The sequence below is a fragment of the Ptychodera flava genome, chromosome 20 (genome assembly GCF_041260155.1).
Source record: "Ptychodera flava strain L36383 chromosome 20, AS_Pfla_20210202, whole genome shotgun sequence".
NCBI classification, from domain to species: domain Eukaryota; kingdom Metazoa; phylum Hemichordata; class Enteropneusta; family Ptychoderidae; genus Ptychodera; species Ptychodera flava.
This window is the reverse complement of record NC_091947.1, coordinates 33,424,512-33,439,916: the sequence shown is the minus strand read 5'-3', so window position 1 is coordinate 33,439,916 and position 15,405 is coordinate 33,424,512. Positions and strand designations below refer to the sequence as shown.

General features: G+C 38.3%; 2 protein-coding genes across 5 annotated transcripts in view; one reads left to right on the top strand and one right to left on the bottom strand.

Moving 5' to 3' along the window:
• Positions 1–5,312, bottom strand: part of LOC139120741 (probable JmjC domain-containing histone demethylation protein 2C) — a 94,320-nt gene extending 89,008 nt beyond the window's left edge. For both annotated transcript variants that reach the window (XM_070685280.1, XM_070685282.1), the window contains exon 1: positions 5,034–5,312. In XM_070685280.1, coding sequence (XP_070541381.1) covers positions 5,034–5,195 — 162 coding nt within the window. In that variant the 5' untranslated portion in view covers positions 5,196–5,312. The remainder of the gene's footprint in view (positions 1–5,033) is intronic.
• Positions 5,313–5,833: 521 nt separating this feature from the next.
• LOC139120745 (receptor expression-enhancing protein 1-like) overlaps positions 5,834–15,405 on the top strand; it is a 46,738-nt gene continuing 37,166 nt past the window's right edge. For all 3 annotated transcript variants that reach the window (XM_070685295.1, XM_070685293.1, XM_070685294.1), the window contains exon 1: positions 5,834–6,001. In XM_070685295.1, coding sequence (XP_070541396.1) covers positions 5,970–6,001 — 32 coding nt within the window. In that variant the 5' untranslated portion in view covers positions 5,834–5,969. The remainder of the gene's footprint in view (positions 6,002–15,405) is intronic.

Sequence of the window (15,405 nt, the reverse complement as noted above, 5' to 3'; positions counted from 1 at the left end):
TCGTTGGTGTTCTTCGGAAAAGGTCAGTCAGAATTATGACAAATTACGACAGCTCGTTTTGATTGAGGAATTTAAAAGGTGCATCCGGAGTGACATCAAGACATTTATCAATGAACAAAAGGCAGATACATTGGAGGTTGCTGCACGTTTGGCCGATGATTATTCATTGACCCACAAATCTTCATTTCTCAGCAAACCATCCCAGTCCTTTTCATACAGAAACAATGCAGGTAAATTTAACTCCTCCTTTTCATCCAAGAATTTTCAAAGGAGAGTAGGAAATCAAATGACAACAGTTCACAAAATTCAAGTAACACTTCCCCATCATCAGATCCCAAGTCTCAATCTCCTGACAAACAGTTCGGTACACTTTCTTGTAATTATTGTAAGAAAGACGGCCATTTATTGTCAGATTGTTTCAAATTGAAAAGAAAACGTGAAGGTCAAAGTGGTCAAAGTGGATCTAAGCCAACCGGCTTTATTTCTTCATCAACTCAATTAGAGTCTAATAATGTGTGCAACACATTTTCTGAGGTTAAACCCCTCTTATCCCCAATTAATGAGGTCAAGGTCAATTCTTCACAAGATAGCATTATGGGTATTTTCGAACCATTTATTCATGATGGTTTTATATCACTTTCTAGTGATTTCTCTTCCGCTACCCCTGTCAAAATTTTAAGAGATACCGGGGCTTCCCAGTCTCTTTTGTTGGCAGATACCCTGCCGTTTTCTGAAAAGTCATTTTCAGGTTCTAAAGTTCTTATTAAGGGGTAGATTGCAATGACTTTATTCCTGTTCCTCTCCATAATGTCTATTTGTCTTCGGACTTTGTTTCTGGACCTGTGACTTTAGGTATTAGGCCTTTTTTGCCTTTTGAAGGGATTCACCTTCTTCTTGGAAACGACCTTGCTGGGGACAAGGTCATTACTAATCCACTTGTGACTGATAATCCTAGTTTAGATCAGGATCCAGAGCCAATTGAACAAGAGATACCCGATTTATTTCCTTCATGTGCCATTACTCGAGCCATGTCAAAGAAAACTTCCGAGAATCAAAATACTCTCAAAAATAATGTCACAGATGTTGACTTAAATGACACCTTTCTCAGTCAGGTGTTTGACACGGATCATTCCGTTATCCCTCGTGGATTTGAAACTTCCAGTAAAACTTCTGCTGACCAAAGTCAGACATTTTCTAGATCAAATCTCATTGCAGAACAACACAAAGACCCAGATATTTTGTCTTTGTTTGACAGGGTAGATGATGAAGGTAAAACTTCAGATAGCTCTGTTTCCTATTATACAAAGTCTGGTATTCTCATGCGTAAATGGAGACCTCCAGATGTTTTGGTTGATGACGATTGGCTATAAAACATCAAATTGTGGTTCCAAAGCCCTATCGTGCTGAAATATTGCGCCTGGCCCATGAAACGCCCTGGGCTGGTCATTTGGGAGTAAGGAAAACTTATCATAAAATTCTCAGTCACTTTTATTGGCCTAATCTCAGGCAAGATGTAACACATTTCTGTAAAACTTGTCACACATGTCAAATGGTAGGAAAGCCAAATCAGACCATTCCAAAGGCCCCTTTACAGCCAATTCCTGCATTTCAAGAACCATTTAGTAGGATTCTAATAGACTGTGTTGGGCCCCTACCAAAAACAAGATCTGGAAACGAGTACATGCTGACAATTATGTGTACATCAACTCGGTTCCCAGAAGCCATACCACTGAGAAACATAAAACAAAGACTATAGTGAGAGCTTTAGTCAAATTTTTCACTTTATTTGGCCTCCCCAAATGTGTCCAGTCCGATCAAGGCTCCAACTTTATGTCTGGTATTTTTCAACAAGTAATGGATCAGCTAGGCATTAAACAGTATAGGTCATCCGCCTATCATCCAGAAAGTCAGGGTGCTCTTGAGCGATTTCATCAAACTTTGAAAAACATGATAAGGACCTACTGTTTTGACACAGAGAAACAGTGGGATGAAGGAATTCATTTTTTGCTCTTTGCTGTTAGAGAGTCAATTCAGGAGTCTCTTGGTTTTAGCCCATTTGAGCTTGTATTTGGACATACAGTCCGTGGCCCACTTAAGCTCGTTAAAGAGAAATTCCTATCAGACGATGATGATTGTCTGAATATTTTGCAATATGTGTCAGATTTTCGTACAAAACTCTCTAAAGCATGTGAATTAGCCAGAGAAAATCTTGAGTCATCTCAGCAGTCAATGAAAACCAAATACGATAAAAACACCTCAAAACGGAAGTTTGAACCAGGTCAAAAAGTTCTTGTTCTACTTCCGGTTCCTGGCAAACCACTCCATGCTCGTTACTTTGGGCCATACCTAATTGATAAGAAATTGAGTGATTTAAATTACATCATAATAACACCTGACAGGCGAAAACAAAAACAGCTATGTCACATAAATATGCTTAAGCCATATTCGGATAGGGATAATCCTACTATAACTCAGCCTGTCAGTGCAGTCAGTTCAAACCATTATGAAGATAGTGATACTGAAACTGACTTGAGTGATAATACTCTAAACTCAAAGCTGGGCTCGGTCAAGCTTCAGAACTCAGAAATCCTGGAGAAGCTGGAGTCTACAAAGTTGGCACACCTCCAGCCAGAACAACAACAACAGGTGAAAGAACTGCTCCACGAATATAAACACCTGTTTCAAGATGTTCCAACGAGGACAAACGTCATCTATCACGACGTTGATGTTGGGGACAGTAAGCCTGTAAAACAACATCCATACAGACTGAATCCACCAAAAGCGAAATATCTCCGGAAGAAGTCAAATACCTGCTGGACAATGACTTTATTGAACCCAGTAAAAGTAACTGGAGTTCGCCGTGCATACTTGTTCCCAAATCAGATCACAGTTATCGTATGTGCACGGACTTTAGGAAGGTCAACACTTTAACAAAGACAGACACTTTCCCAATCCCGAGGATTGATGACTGCATCGACCGAGTGGGAAAAGCCAAGTATGTGACAAAATTTGACCTACTGAAGGGATTTTGGCAAGTCCCTCTGACGGATCGTGCTCGTGAAATATCCGCCTTTGTTACACCAGACGGATTGTTCCAGTACAAGGTGATGCCATTCGGAATGAAGAACTCTCCGGCAACGTTCCAACGGATGATCAACGACGTCATATCCGGGCTAGACGGGTGTGCCGCTTACGTTGACGACGTCATCCTGTATAGTGACACCTGGGAGGAACACATCAAGCTCATGCGGAAGTTCTTTGAGAGACTGAGCAAAGCAATGTTGACTGTCAACCTTGCCAAATCTGAGTTTGGTTGGGCAAGGGTAACTTACCTCGGACATACTGTAGGACAGGGTGAGGTAAAACCTGTTGATGCTAAAATCAGTGCCATTTCAAGTTTTCCCATACCAAACTGCAAACGACAACTGATGCGCTTTCTCGGTATGGCTGGTTACTACAGAAAATTCTGTCCAATTTCTCCACAATTACTGAGCCTTTGACTAACTTACTTAAAAAGAAAGTAAAGTTTGTTTGGTCAGAGCAATGCCAACAGGCATTTGATACACTTAAAGCCATACTGCAAAGTGCCCCAGTGTTGTCTGCACCAGATTTCACTTTGCCATTCAATTAGCTGTGGATGCTAGTGATACGGCTGCTGGTGCTGTTTTATTGCAAGAGGATAGTCATGGTGTAGATCATCCTGTTTGCTATTTTTCACGCAAATTTAACAAATCCCAGAGAAACTACTCTACAATTGAAAAAGAGTGTTTATCTTTGATATTAGCTTTACAGCATTTTGAAGTTTATGTTACTTCTTCAAATCAGCCAATAGTGGTTTATATTGATCACAACCCTCTTGTTTTTCTGCAGAAATTTAAAGGCAAAAATCAGAGATTGCTAAGATGGAGTTTAATGTTACAGGAGTTTAATCTTGACATTCGACATATCAAAGGCAGAGACAATTTAATTGCAGACTGTCTCTCTCGTATTTAGAGTTTATTGTTGTTCACACTTTTAAGATTACATTTGTAAAAGAAAGATTTTTCTTTGAAAAATTTTCTTTTTTTTGAAGAGGGGGTGTGTTATGTAGGTCATTTCCCCCACACTCATCATGACCTGAGTTCAATTAGTCTAGAACATTCTCAAGGTCACTGCCCTTGATGACCTCACAACCTTGAATTCAATTAGTCATGTTTGGAATGTTCTGGAAAGTTGATTAGTTGTGTAAGGGAGATAATTTTAGAACAGTAATTAGCATGTCAATAAAAGTTCTAGATTGTTCTTATATGCCTTATAAAAGGGACGTGCACAGCTTCCAGTCAGACTTGGGGGATCGTGTCTCTTGTGTGTTACTAAACTCCAGCAGTAGTCATTCTCAAGACTTTTCAAGACCTTCACTGCCAACGCTGGATTTATACTGTGGACTTTGTGCAAATTCAAGCCTGCAAGCCAAAGGACTGTTCATTCATCCGACTGACTGTTACAACTCTGAGACTGGAGCTTTGCCGTCCCAGCTGAGATAAGTAGTCTGTACACTTTTAAAGCTTGTACTCTGTCCCTAACTTAGCAATTAGTTTTGTTTTCGTAATAAATTTTGTTTAAACGGAAACTGCTGAGTTCACCCTTTTGTTCGTTTTCTCTGCACGTAACAAGGTAGAGTCCAGAACAATGTTTTCATTCTACGCTGTACAGTCGTTACAATTCTTTTTTAGGCTCGCTCATCGAGCCATCCGACAGAAAACAAAGGCTTAGTTTCAATTTGTGAATTGTGCAGTTTCAAACTTCCTCTTTCATGGGGTGATAGGTGTGTGACCGGGGACAGCGAGATTGTGCACCAATATTTTTGACCAAGCTATTGCATACACTACTACTACAGCTCGCGCTGGCCCAACAAAGGCAAAATGAGTAAACATACATTTCGAGGGATTCCGGCGAAGTGTCAACCGAAGATCGACTTGACACTATCTATGTATGTCCTTTGAGAGTTACACAAGAGGAAATGTGACTGCAAAGATAAAATTTTGACAACATACCGCAAGATCTGGATTCGATTGTCCCTTAGTCCAGTTATCCACTGCTCTGATTACACCAGCTCGCCAATCCCAATCCTCGATCTTGCTCAGTTTCAGCTTGCCCGTACCATTTACGAACAGAAATCGCTTTCCGACAAGTTCCTCACGAGGTTGAATAACCATGTTGGTAGTCTAGGCTAACATTTTCCTACAAACCACCTGAAATTTGAGTGAAATTCCGTAGAAATTCTGATTGAAGTTTCGTACAACGTCTCGCTCTCTCCGAGAGATCCCGGCGTATGAATAACTCAATTACATGTGATGTGTAGGGGTCAGGGAAGAGGTCAACCGAGGTTACTTTTGTGCACGTCCGCGTTCTCGGCAGTGACAAAAAGTAACTCCGATAAGTGCGACACCATGCACCAAACTATATGTCGCACCACTCAGCTGATCTGTTTGTACAATTTACTGTAAAACGATGTTCCAACAGTAACAATAACATAATTATACCATTACAATAAAACCAAAGTTAACGTAAGATGTATCGCTTAGACTGAATAAGAGCAGTCTAGTACAGAATATTGATGACGATATTAATGATAAACAAAGTGAATTTGAGCGTAACTTCTTTTCTATAATTATGTAAACAACGTTGTTTGTAATTGTAGCATAAGTTGTTTTAGTCGATATATTTTTTCACAAATATCACTGCAATTAATCGAGAGGAAGGTCATCTTTCTTGTCAGCGCGTCAGCTCATCACATAAGCATCATCATCGCGATATCGCATCACGTTCACATTGTTTACGTCACGTGACCAGACTTGAGAGGATAAGTCATTCAAAATGGCGGAGCTGTAACCGGATTGTAACTGTACAGTATGCGCTTTCGAATATTCAGTTTTTCTTCCGTTTTGCTGCCTTCTGCGTAGTCTTCTAGGCAAATCATTGTTGCCAGGATGGTTTCGTATATTGTTTCCCGTGTTGTAGTGTGAGTATATATTCATTTTTTCCATGATGGCTTCTAGAACGGGTCGTCATAACTCTCGGAGTTTGATCAACTTCGTTCTCTGTGTGGACATTTTTGCGCAACGACTCTTTGTTGTTGTTTATTACTAAATCGGCAATGCAATTCTTCATCGATTTCAAGATATTCACTCATATTAACATGCATTTAAAAAAAAGTTACTTTTATTCGGCTGATGAAAGAGTGTCCATTCGGGTCATTATAACATGTAACAGTATGACACTTTCCGCGAGGTTTGAATTCGTGATCACTTTCGCCTCAGTGTCTGGTGCAATTTTTTTAATGCAATACAGATAACCATATTTACATATCCGTTAACCCCTGCCTTGAGTACGGAAACTACCGAGCAAAAATAGTGAAATAATACTGTATGGAATACCTTCATCAATGAATCGACACAAAACTTCAAAAGAAAGAAACTTTTGAAAGTTTTTCACGTAGTACAAAGTTGTGCAAGTGAGAACAATACAACACATCGAACACGAGTTGCATGGTAACCCGATTACTTTATAAGGGATATCGTTCATTTACACCATCCTTGCACAGAGCCATTGTAAGTGACAGACAACTAAAACTGCACTTTTGATGTTAAATATTCAGCGAGTAAACACTCTGCTCAGGTCATAGATTATGTCAAGAGTCACCATGGAGGTAGAAGCGAGAATCACTTCTACCTCCATGGCATGGTGTCACATATATTTTATTTGATGAGATCAAGCATTGTCTCTGTAGGGCTTCTCTATCATGTGGAGCTGTACCGTTGCCCAAGTTTATTACCTTCATTGCTGTACATGTAAAGTTTGTTGACACCAATACCTTAAGAACAAGAAATTGAGCATTTAAGAATTTAAATACAGTAAAATATACCTGCTCACAATTCTGTGGTGATCATTTGACATGCCTTAATCATAGAACATGCTGTCACAAGTTTACACAAATGAAAACAATCTAAAGTACCGGATAGTACTTTTCTGATGAGTGTCAGGGCACCCAGAAAAAAAGCAATAGGTAGCTTTGCAAGCAATTATGCAGTGTCATGTGAATACAGTTTATGTGCAAACTAGCCATTGATACTATTGTAATAACATAATACTTTCAACATGTCAGTCATTATATTGTCATTCCCTGATCAGCTTACCAGGAAAATGACCGTTAGAGGAAATAAATTTATGCAGCTCTATGTTTACTAACCAGTCTGGATTCAAAGGAACATAATTAGAGTAGTGATAATCATTTGATATCCAAACCACCAAGATTGCCAGAGTCATTTGCCCATAAATATAAAAACGTGTAATAGTTCTCATTTCTCAGAGCATTTTTGAGGCTTTTTGTGAAGTGGAAAGTTTGTGTTCAGATTCATGTGATTTGCGATGATATGAACATAAATCCAGGGACATAAATGTGTGATGTTCGATCTTCAGTTTTCTCTCAGCAAATGATCCACAAAGAAGATGTATTTTGTATTTCTCTCATGTGCAGTTTTGAATTATTCTATATATCCACAGTCCATCAACATGTAAGACAGTGATGTATCCAATCAATTAGGAGATTTGTTGCTTGTGTAAGCCATTTAGGGTCTGTGTTTGAGTTCAGCAGGCTCACTGTACTAAAGGAAATCCTTGAAATTTCAGAAAGAGAAACTAAGTTATGTGTAAGTGTAGTACCACAAGAAATTACAATTGTCCAGTGAGTTCTAATAAATGTGAAATCAGTTTGAGCATTCTTTTGAAGTTTGATAAGCATACTCATGGATATCAACCAGATTCAAGGGGTGGGAGTGACTTTGCTGGAAATTTTGATAAGCTTGAATTCCCATCTATGGGCGATCAATGGTGGGAAAGTACATGTAATCTTAGCTCTGAACATTTCATTTTATGAGTAAAATGTCACTAACTTAGGTGTAAAATTGTTAAATTCATGAGACAGATCATTGCTTTTTTCAAATTCCAATACTACAACAAACCCACCCAAAAAGGTGAAATAAAATAGTGTGTAGTGCCTAATAGTGCTTACATAGATTAAGTGTCAAGAATTAGTGCTTTTGGGATAGTAGTAATAAGTTCAAGAATCATTTTTAGGAAAAGAACTCAAAAATAAACAACAGATATCATGATTCTAGCATGTGCACAAAAGTAATAATGTTATTTGTAGTATCAATCAGTAACAGGTCAATTTCTTGGTCACTGATTACTATGATTGGATATATACCAGATCTTCATTTAAGATTGACAAAGAAGTATCAATGTAATGTTGAGCAAAGCTACTGACAGAAAAAGCAAATATTTTGTTAAATTGTACTAAAAATGCATGAAATTGACTTGTTATATAGCTATAGTTATGCACAGACATGTGTCCACTGTGAGATTGCATCAACTTAAAGGGCTGGTGAAGAGTAAAAATGAAATCGCTGAAAAGGTGATTTTCACTCGTTAAATAATACATGGAAAGGCACAAGCAAAAAATTTACGGCAGAAAAATGGTTTAAGTGCGTATTTTCCGGGGAAAAAATGCGTTTTCCGAAGCTTAGTCACATTTTCCCGCGAAAAAATCAAACCCGGAAGTGTGACGTCACTTTAAGAGCAGCCTTACTGTACTTGTATAGAACGCGATGACGACTTCTGTCGAGTAGCGCGACCAAGACAGTGTTAGAGGACGAACAACAGCAAGATTTTGGGCTGTACATGGCAGCTGTAGGTCTCTATCAAATTGTGTCAGTCATACTGACAAAACGCTCGCTGGCTTTATCGTACTGTCGTCCACTGTTATGTTAGTCCCACTGACAAAACGCTCACTCGCACTGTCCGTATTATCCATGGAGGTAGAACAACTCTGGTACCGCCGCGCCGTGGTATTATCCTACTGTCTTCCATGTCAGTCCTGACAAAACGATATGGGCTGCGCCGCTGATAAAGGCCGAAAAGGCTAGGCTGTCATCGCCGAACAAACCGGGTTGTGAACATTACCGGCTGAAACAATTTAGGCTAAAACCTACAAGTGCCGAAACAGCTAATCTAAATGGAAAGTTGTGTATCATGTATCTGTGTATGATCTGTTGCAAGACAGTGCGCGAGCTGCGGTGTTTTCGAATCATGTACGCCTGAAAACTTCTAATCTTTGACATAGTTTTGACGTGAGATTCAGAGCCTATATAAGACGTGGAAAATTGTGTTCTCCATAATCATGATTCAGTATCTCATTTTATATTATTCCCATCGATCTGTAAACGTTGATTGACCGACTGTCTCAAAGGTCACGCCGTGCCGAGCTACACCAGCCAACGGCACATACGTTTTTTCAATGAATCGTTTTACCGCACACGTTTTTAAATTCAACTGTAAATTTCTGATATTTTTCACAGATTAATTTCTTCGGCAATGTAAGCTTAGGTCTGTTGTTGTTGTAACTTCTACACTGAATACATCGTCAAGTGTGAACGGTATGATATTTAATCGCCCCTACGTACATCAGACGATCGATTGCGCAACCAACACATGGTTTGGCCTCATAGAAATGCTTGGAAAGCAGTATAGTCGTTCGACATCTTCGGTTACGTAGAACTCGTGGGGTAGAACTACACCACCAAAATAGTCTAGCCAATCACTAGTTTTAAGTCAATCACTAGTTTTATTGATAATCTTATAAATTATGGCTTGCCTTCTGGAAAATTCATGATCGTATTCCGTGAAAACAATCGTCAGTGAAGTGTGTGTAGCGAAGTACATCTACGCGCCTGGCTACTAGCTCTACATGGCTGTGTGTGTGTTACATACCGGCGTTATAACTTATATGGCAGATCGTCTATGTAGCCGACACGAACACGAACTGTCTGATACCGGCTACCAAATACTATGAAAAATAGCAAAGAATGAGCTACAAAATCACTATCAGTTTTAAGTTACAGGTAGAATAAGTCTGTGCCTTTGTATAAAATACCTGTTATTACGGCCTCCCCGTAGAACGCGTTAACACAAAGCCCTGCCATGCAGAGCTAGCGCTTGGCTACAGGAGTAAAATTAACCCGCTTTGCTTTCACAAATTAGGTCCATTTTCTGGCCAGATCTTCATCCTTTGGCCATTGAAACAATTTTGATACTGACTGAGAACAATGCACAGCGACACAACGCTTAGGCGCTGTTACAACTTTTTACGATGGATTTCGAGAATGCACACAAAAGCACTGACGTGTATATCGCCAGCGGTCAATGTGCTGTAAATGACGTCATACCCGACATTTGCCGAAGTGTACAGAAGATTTGTATCTTTGTTGCCAAGGGCGTCGCTAGGGCCTTTATTCGGAACTGGGAGCGCAGTTTTGAAAAATTCCAATGCAGATCTTTTTTTGACCATTTTATTCATCAAAAGAAACAAGCAATAAAAAATTCATTTTTACTCTTCACCAGCCCTTTAAAAACTCAAGCATGATATACAATCAGACAACATGTCTGTTCATTATGAAATGCTGCCATGAAATAAATCTTTCAGCATATAACGTTTCACAGTCATGCTGTAACCAGTCATTGGCTTGTGTGTAATGATTGCCATATGAGTTTTGAAATCTTAGAGATTGATGAAGTTTCCAGTTTTGGGATTCCAGCTGGTATTTGCCACAAATCAGCATGTACTTCCTGTGCTGCACTGCTCAGATATCTGGGAAACTATTAATGTTGGTCCTATTCCAGAGGCAAAACCGACATGGTACATTTGAAGGATATGGTTGACTGTCTTTAACGATGGTATCAAAAGAACAGAGCTAAGCTCTTTGTCCAAGATCACCGCCATTGTTGTGGTGTTGATAATTGTAGCATTCAGCTATTGTGTGTTCTATTGATGGTGTTACAATAGAATTGATTACTTTAGGGTTAATAAATTGTAGGGTGATAAATTTTACTGGTGCTTGTATGGTATACAGGGATGTAATTTAACGTCTGGTGACCTTGTTATTTCTGTTAGAGTGAATCATATAAACTGAAATTTGTCATCATTTATTTCCATGCAGTATCTCTTTCTGATTTATTTTTCAGCAAACACTCCTTTTTCTTCCTCATTTGGGTTTAACTCAATAACTAGAATTTCAAAGGTCAAAACCCAGGGCTATGTTTAACATGATACACAAAATGTGCTATTTTTGGCAGTTCTTCACAGCATGTCATTCACTAAATTCACTAATTCCCCTATAAGGTAATAACTGACCAACCTGTAATTTTTTTCATATTTTCAAACGTAAAAAATAAGTTTATCAAATTTTGCTGTTGTGGTAGTTGAGTCGAATATAGATAATTTGATTGAATCACCTGTGAACTACATTTTATCCATTAATTATTGAATTATCTTTTTAATGTGAAAGCACATAATCAGAGAAACATGTTAAGTACACTGTGTATGTAAATAACAACTTTTATTTTGCGAAGCAAAGTGAAAGAAGAAATGTATTTAGCAATCAGTCCACAGCCACAGATAATGACAAACATATTTGATAGGTGCAGTTGAAATCCAATACTTGGTCTGAAAGGAAAAGCAATATCAAGTTTTCTGGCCCATGGATTTCCTATGGTATAATTTATTTCAAGCATCTGATCTGCCTCCATGGTAAATAGCTTAGTCATTGATAATTATGTGCTTCCACAAATTTTGTGTTTTCAGCCATCAGTCAGTGTTTTGAAAAACAAAGATTGGAGATAGGGAACTGCTGATTCATTTCTGTTACTTTCTTGTTCATTTGGACTGATGTATTGTTGAGAACTTGCAAGTGATTTGGGAATTCTCATGACATGTACACTCATGCTGCTTTTAACAAAATCCATCAAAAAACTGCTTTTGAGGACAGTTGAGGTAGAGTAATCGTGTTTGAGGCACAAGTAAATGCATGCCGTGACAAGAACTTCTCAAAAGAACTATTATTTGGATGTTGTATGAAAAGACTGGAAAGAGTAACCATTATTTCCAAGACTATTGATATACTTGGTGTAGACTTCTTATGCTCACTTGTGATAGGGTCTACAATAATAGAATCATACCTACTGTGTATGTATCAGTCTCATAAGAGTAATGAAAAAACCTGCAAATTTTCAATACAATCCATCGGTTATTGGTGACCACACACTCTTTCTATGCAAACATCCGGATGAATACCAGTGACTATGCATTTTCAAACCTCACGCACCATGCCAATCAGTGATTTTAGGTAGGACATCAGAACAATAGATCACTTATGACACAAACAAATACTAGAGAAGGGACATGCCTGCAAACAGGAAAAACGTCAGATGACAATTAACTATGCAGACACCGTGCTATTTAAACACTGTTGGTTGAGGCCAGTGTACATACGAACATCCCTACAGGTATTGATGTCTGAATAAAATTGAAATACCATATAGTGCTATTCAAACACAACTCTTTCAGCGTCTCTTTTATCTGACAAATGTCAATTGTCACCGTAAGAATGTGTGCATTATGTAACTAAGAGAGACATTGTGCAGAAACTTCACAATTGTCAAAATGTTCAGTCCGCATTGAATACTATTCTACAGTCCCAGTTTCATCTTCAGAAGATCTTTGCCGTCACCCTTTCATATGTACATGCATCAAATCCAGTCGCTGTAGGCTGTTTACATCAGTGAAAGAGAGTACACTGGTTTCAATGGCTTCAATAGAGGTACTTTATCCTGTCTTGAAAGAAAATATAAGCCTCTACACCCTGCAACAAATTGAAAACCGTATAAGTTGACAAGCAATAACATGGCAGGATACGTGGAACCAAGATCTTCTTGGTCAATATTTACCGGTGAAAAGGATGAAAAAATCTGTCAATCATTAGCTGTAACAGCTGGTACAAGTAGTTCCTGGTTTGTGTCCGAAGTCTTTGGTTTAAACAGCTATGGCAATCATTAGAATGTTTTCTAAGTTTTCGGCATGTTTCAGTCAAACCCTATTGAATTGCAAAAATGCCCAAATACAGAAAGTTTACATTGACAACATGGTGGCATTACGTCAGTGGCATGTGTACATAATTCTTCTGTCTACAGTCTACCCGTCAAGGTTACCCCAGTTTCATACAGGATGAATTACCAGTTTGATTCAATTTTGACTCACAAAAGTAATTTGGTGAATTCACCAAATAACGATGGATTTGTCGCTTTGGGTCAATCATGACGGGTGCAGCTAGCTGGAAGGTACGCTTACCCATTCCAAACAGCTTGTACCACCACTATTTCGTGGTTCAAGATGACCCAATTGCTTTTGTCATTTTGGATATATTTCTTGGACCTGGTAAATTTCATAGTTACCTTGAATGATAATGATTATTGGACCTAATTTGATGTCTATTTCAAAAAAAAACTTGAGAAGATACAGTTGGTACAAAGTTCATTGTTTCAATTGATTAAAATACTCAAAGAACTCAAAACATGCAGACATGCAGTGCAACATATGTTCGTGTTCAGGATATTTGCTTTCATATAGGAAGGACCTTTCCTGGTTCATACTCTGATAGCTGTGCTTTTAGTCTACAAGCCTTATCGTGATAACAGGTCAGGTACATCTTCACTGTGAGACATGTGACAGCAGTATAATGTTTGCGTCTACCCAGTTAATGAGCATAACTGCAGTACCAAATTTGTGAAGTAGATGATTGTTATCAACAATGCTCATCAGATTTTTTTAATATTTGAAGTTAGTTCAGTACTATATGTCAATTTTTCAAACATTCACCATGAAGGAAATGGTGAAGTTGTTTTGCCAAAACATTGGAAATTTCTTTCCAGGATGTAAACACCAAAGCCAAAAACTTTCACGCATTCAAGTTTCACAGTATTTGTGTATGTGGCACATTATACAGTGACATCTGACCCAACAAGAGTTCAACCAATCAGATGCAGGAATTCTTAGCCAGAGGTCACCCTGACAGTACTACTTTACCCACAATGCAGTGTATTGTTTTGGCACTTCAAGACCGCCTGGTTTTTCACAAGCTACTGCATTTAAGTGCAGTGTATATGTGTTTGGTTGTAGTGGTAATTTCAAGACCTGCTATGCATGGGTGATTGACAGCACAAATGGTGATGATTATTACATTACTCATATGGAAACACAGTTAGAGGAATTACAAAATCATTTGAGACAACCATTTCCAAGAGGCAAAGCTGTTGATTGTTCTTAGCCTTGGACAAAACCAAATAAATCATGTATTGTGTCTTCTACATTAAATAGCATGGAACACAATTATAGTCTTATGACTAGGTAATTAAAACACTGACAATTTGTATGGTAATTAGCTTAACATTGTCATTGCAAACTCAGCTGGTGGGAGCAAAATGTTTTTGAATTGAAGAACAATACCCTTCCTTTATGCCAGGATCATTTAACAATTTCTCTTTTGAACTGAGGTGATAATTATTAAAAATTATCTCATTTAAGCCCTAAGATGTATTTGTCTCATAGGGTCTAAAATGATAACAGACATCGTGGTCACTGTCAGAAAAGAATAATTTTCTCTGAATCTGGACTAATTTTAATATGTGATTCCGACTAAGTGTTGTAGTGTTGCATTTCAACTGAATGCAGCCAGATTAATAGGTCCTTGCCATAGCTTTGTCACTATCAACATTTAGGAATTTCCTGTAGCTCTTTAGTTGATGTGTCTACAAACATTTGATATTGAAGAAAGATTTTAAAATGCTGAATATTAAAAAATTCCATGCACATAAAGGAAGACAAAATTGTTTCCATACTTGATGTCTGCTTGTGATAATCTTTGTTTTACCAATTAGAATTACATTCTACTCTGCTCAGATGTACTGTTTGTGATAGACATATATGTACAGGGGAAATACGCATTAAACTGCATCGCTGTGTGTTGTACAAACATTAGTCGGTGTACTGAATTGTTGATCAGACAAGTCTGAACATTTTCAGGGATTGAGGAAAGATTGTTGGATTGCTTGAAGAAAGTAGCCCTGAGCTTAAAAATTCCTTGCAGGGAAAAGTTTCCGTAAACATTAGTCCTTCAGAATGAATGCCAAGCTGCAAGGAGACCAAATGGTATTGTATTCAAATTGATGCAGTCCTAGTTTTACAGCTGTGTGAAAAGAGGATTAAAATAAGCACAGCCTGAAAGAAAGCTAGCAGCATTCTTAGAGGGGCTGTTCTGACAACAGCTAGAGCCATCAGTCTTACTGGTAATTTCCCCTCAGTCATAGCGATATGAACTGAACTGGCAAACACACTGCAGTTACCATGGCAGCACCAATTTTATACCAGGCAGATTAATTTGAATATTCATTGTGTTATGTTGAAAGCTAATATAATCAAAGCAAGCCCCTGAAGGTGCAGTGAATTTTTAATTAAGATGTATCATTATTAAGAACTCA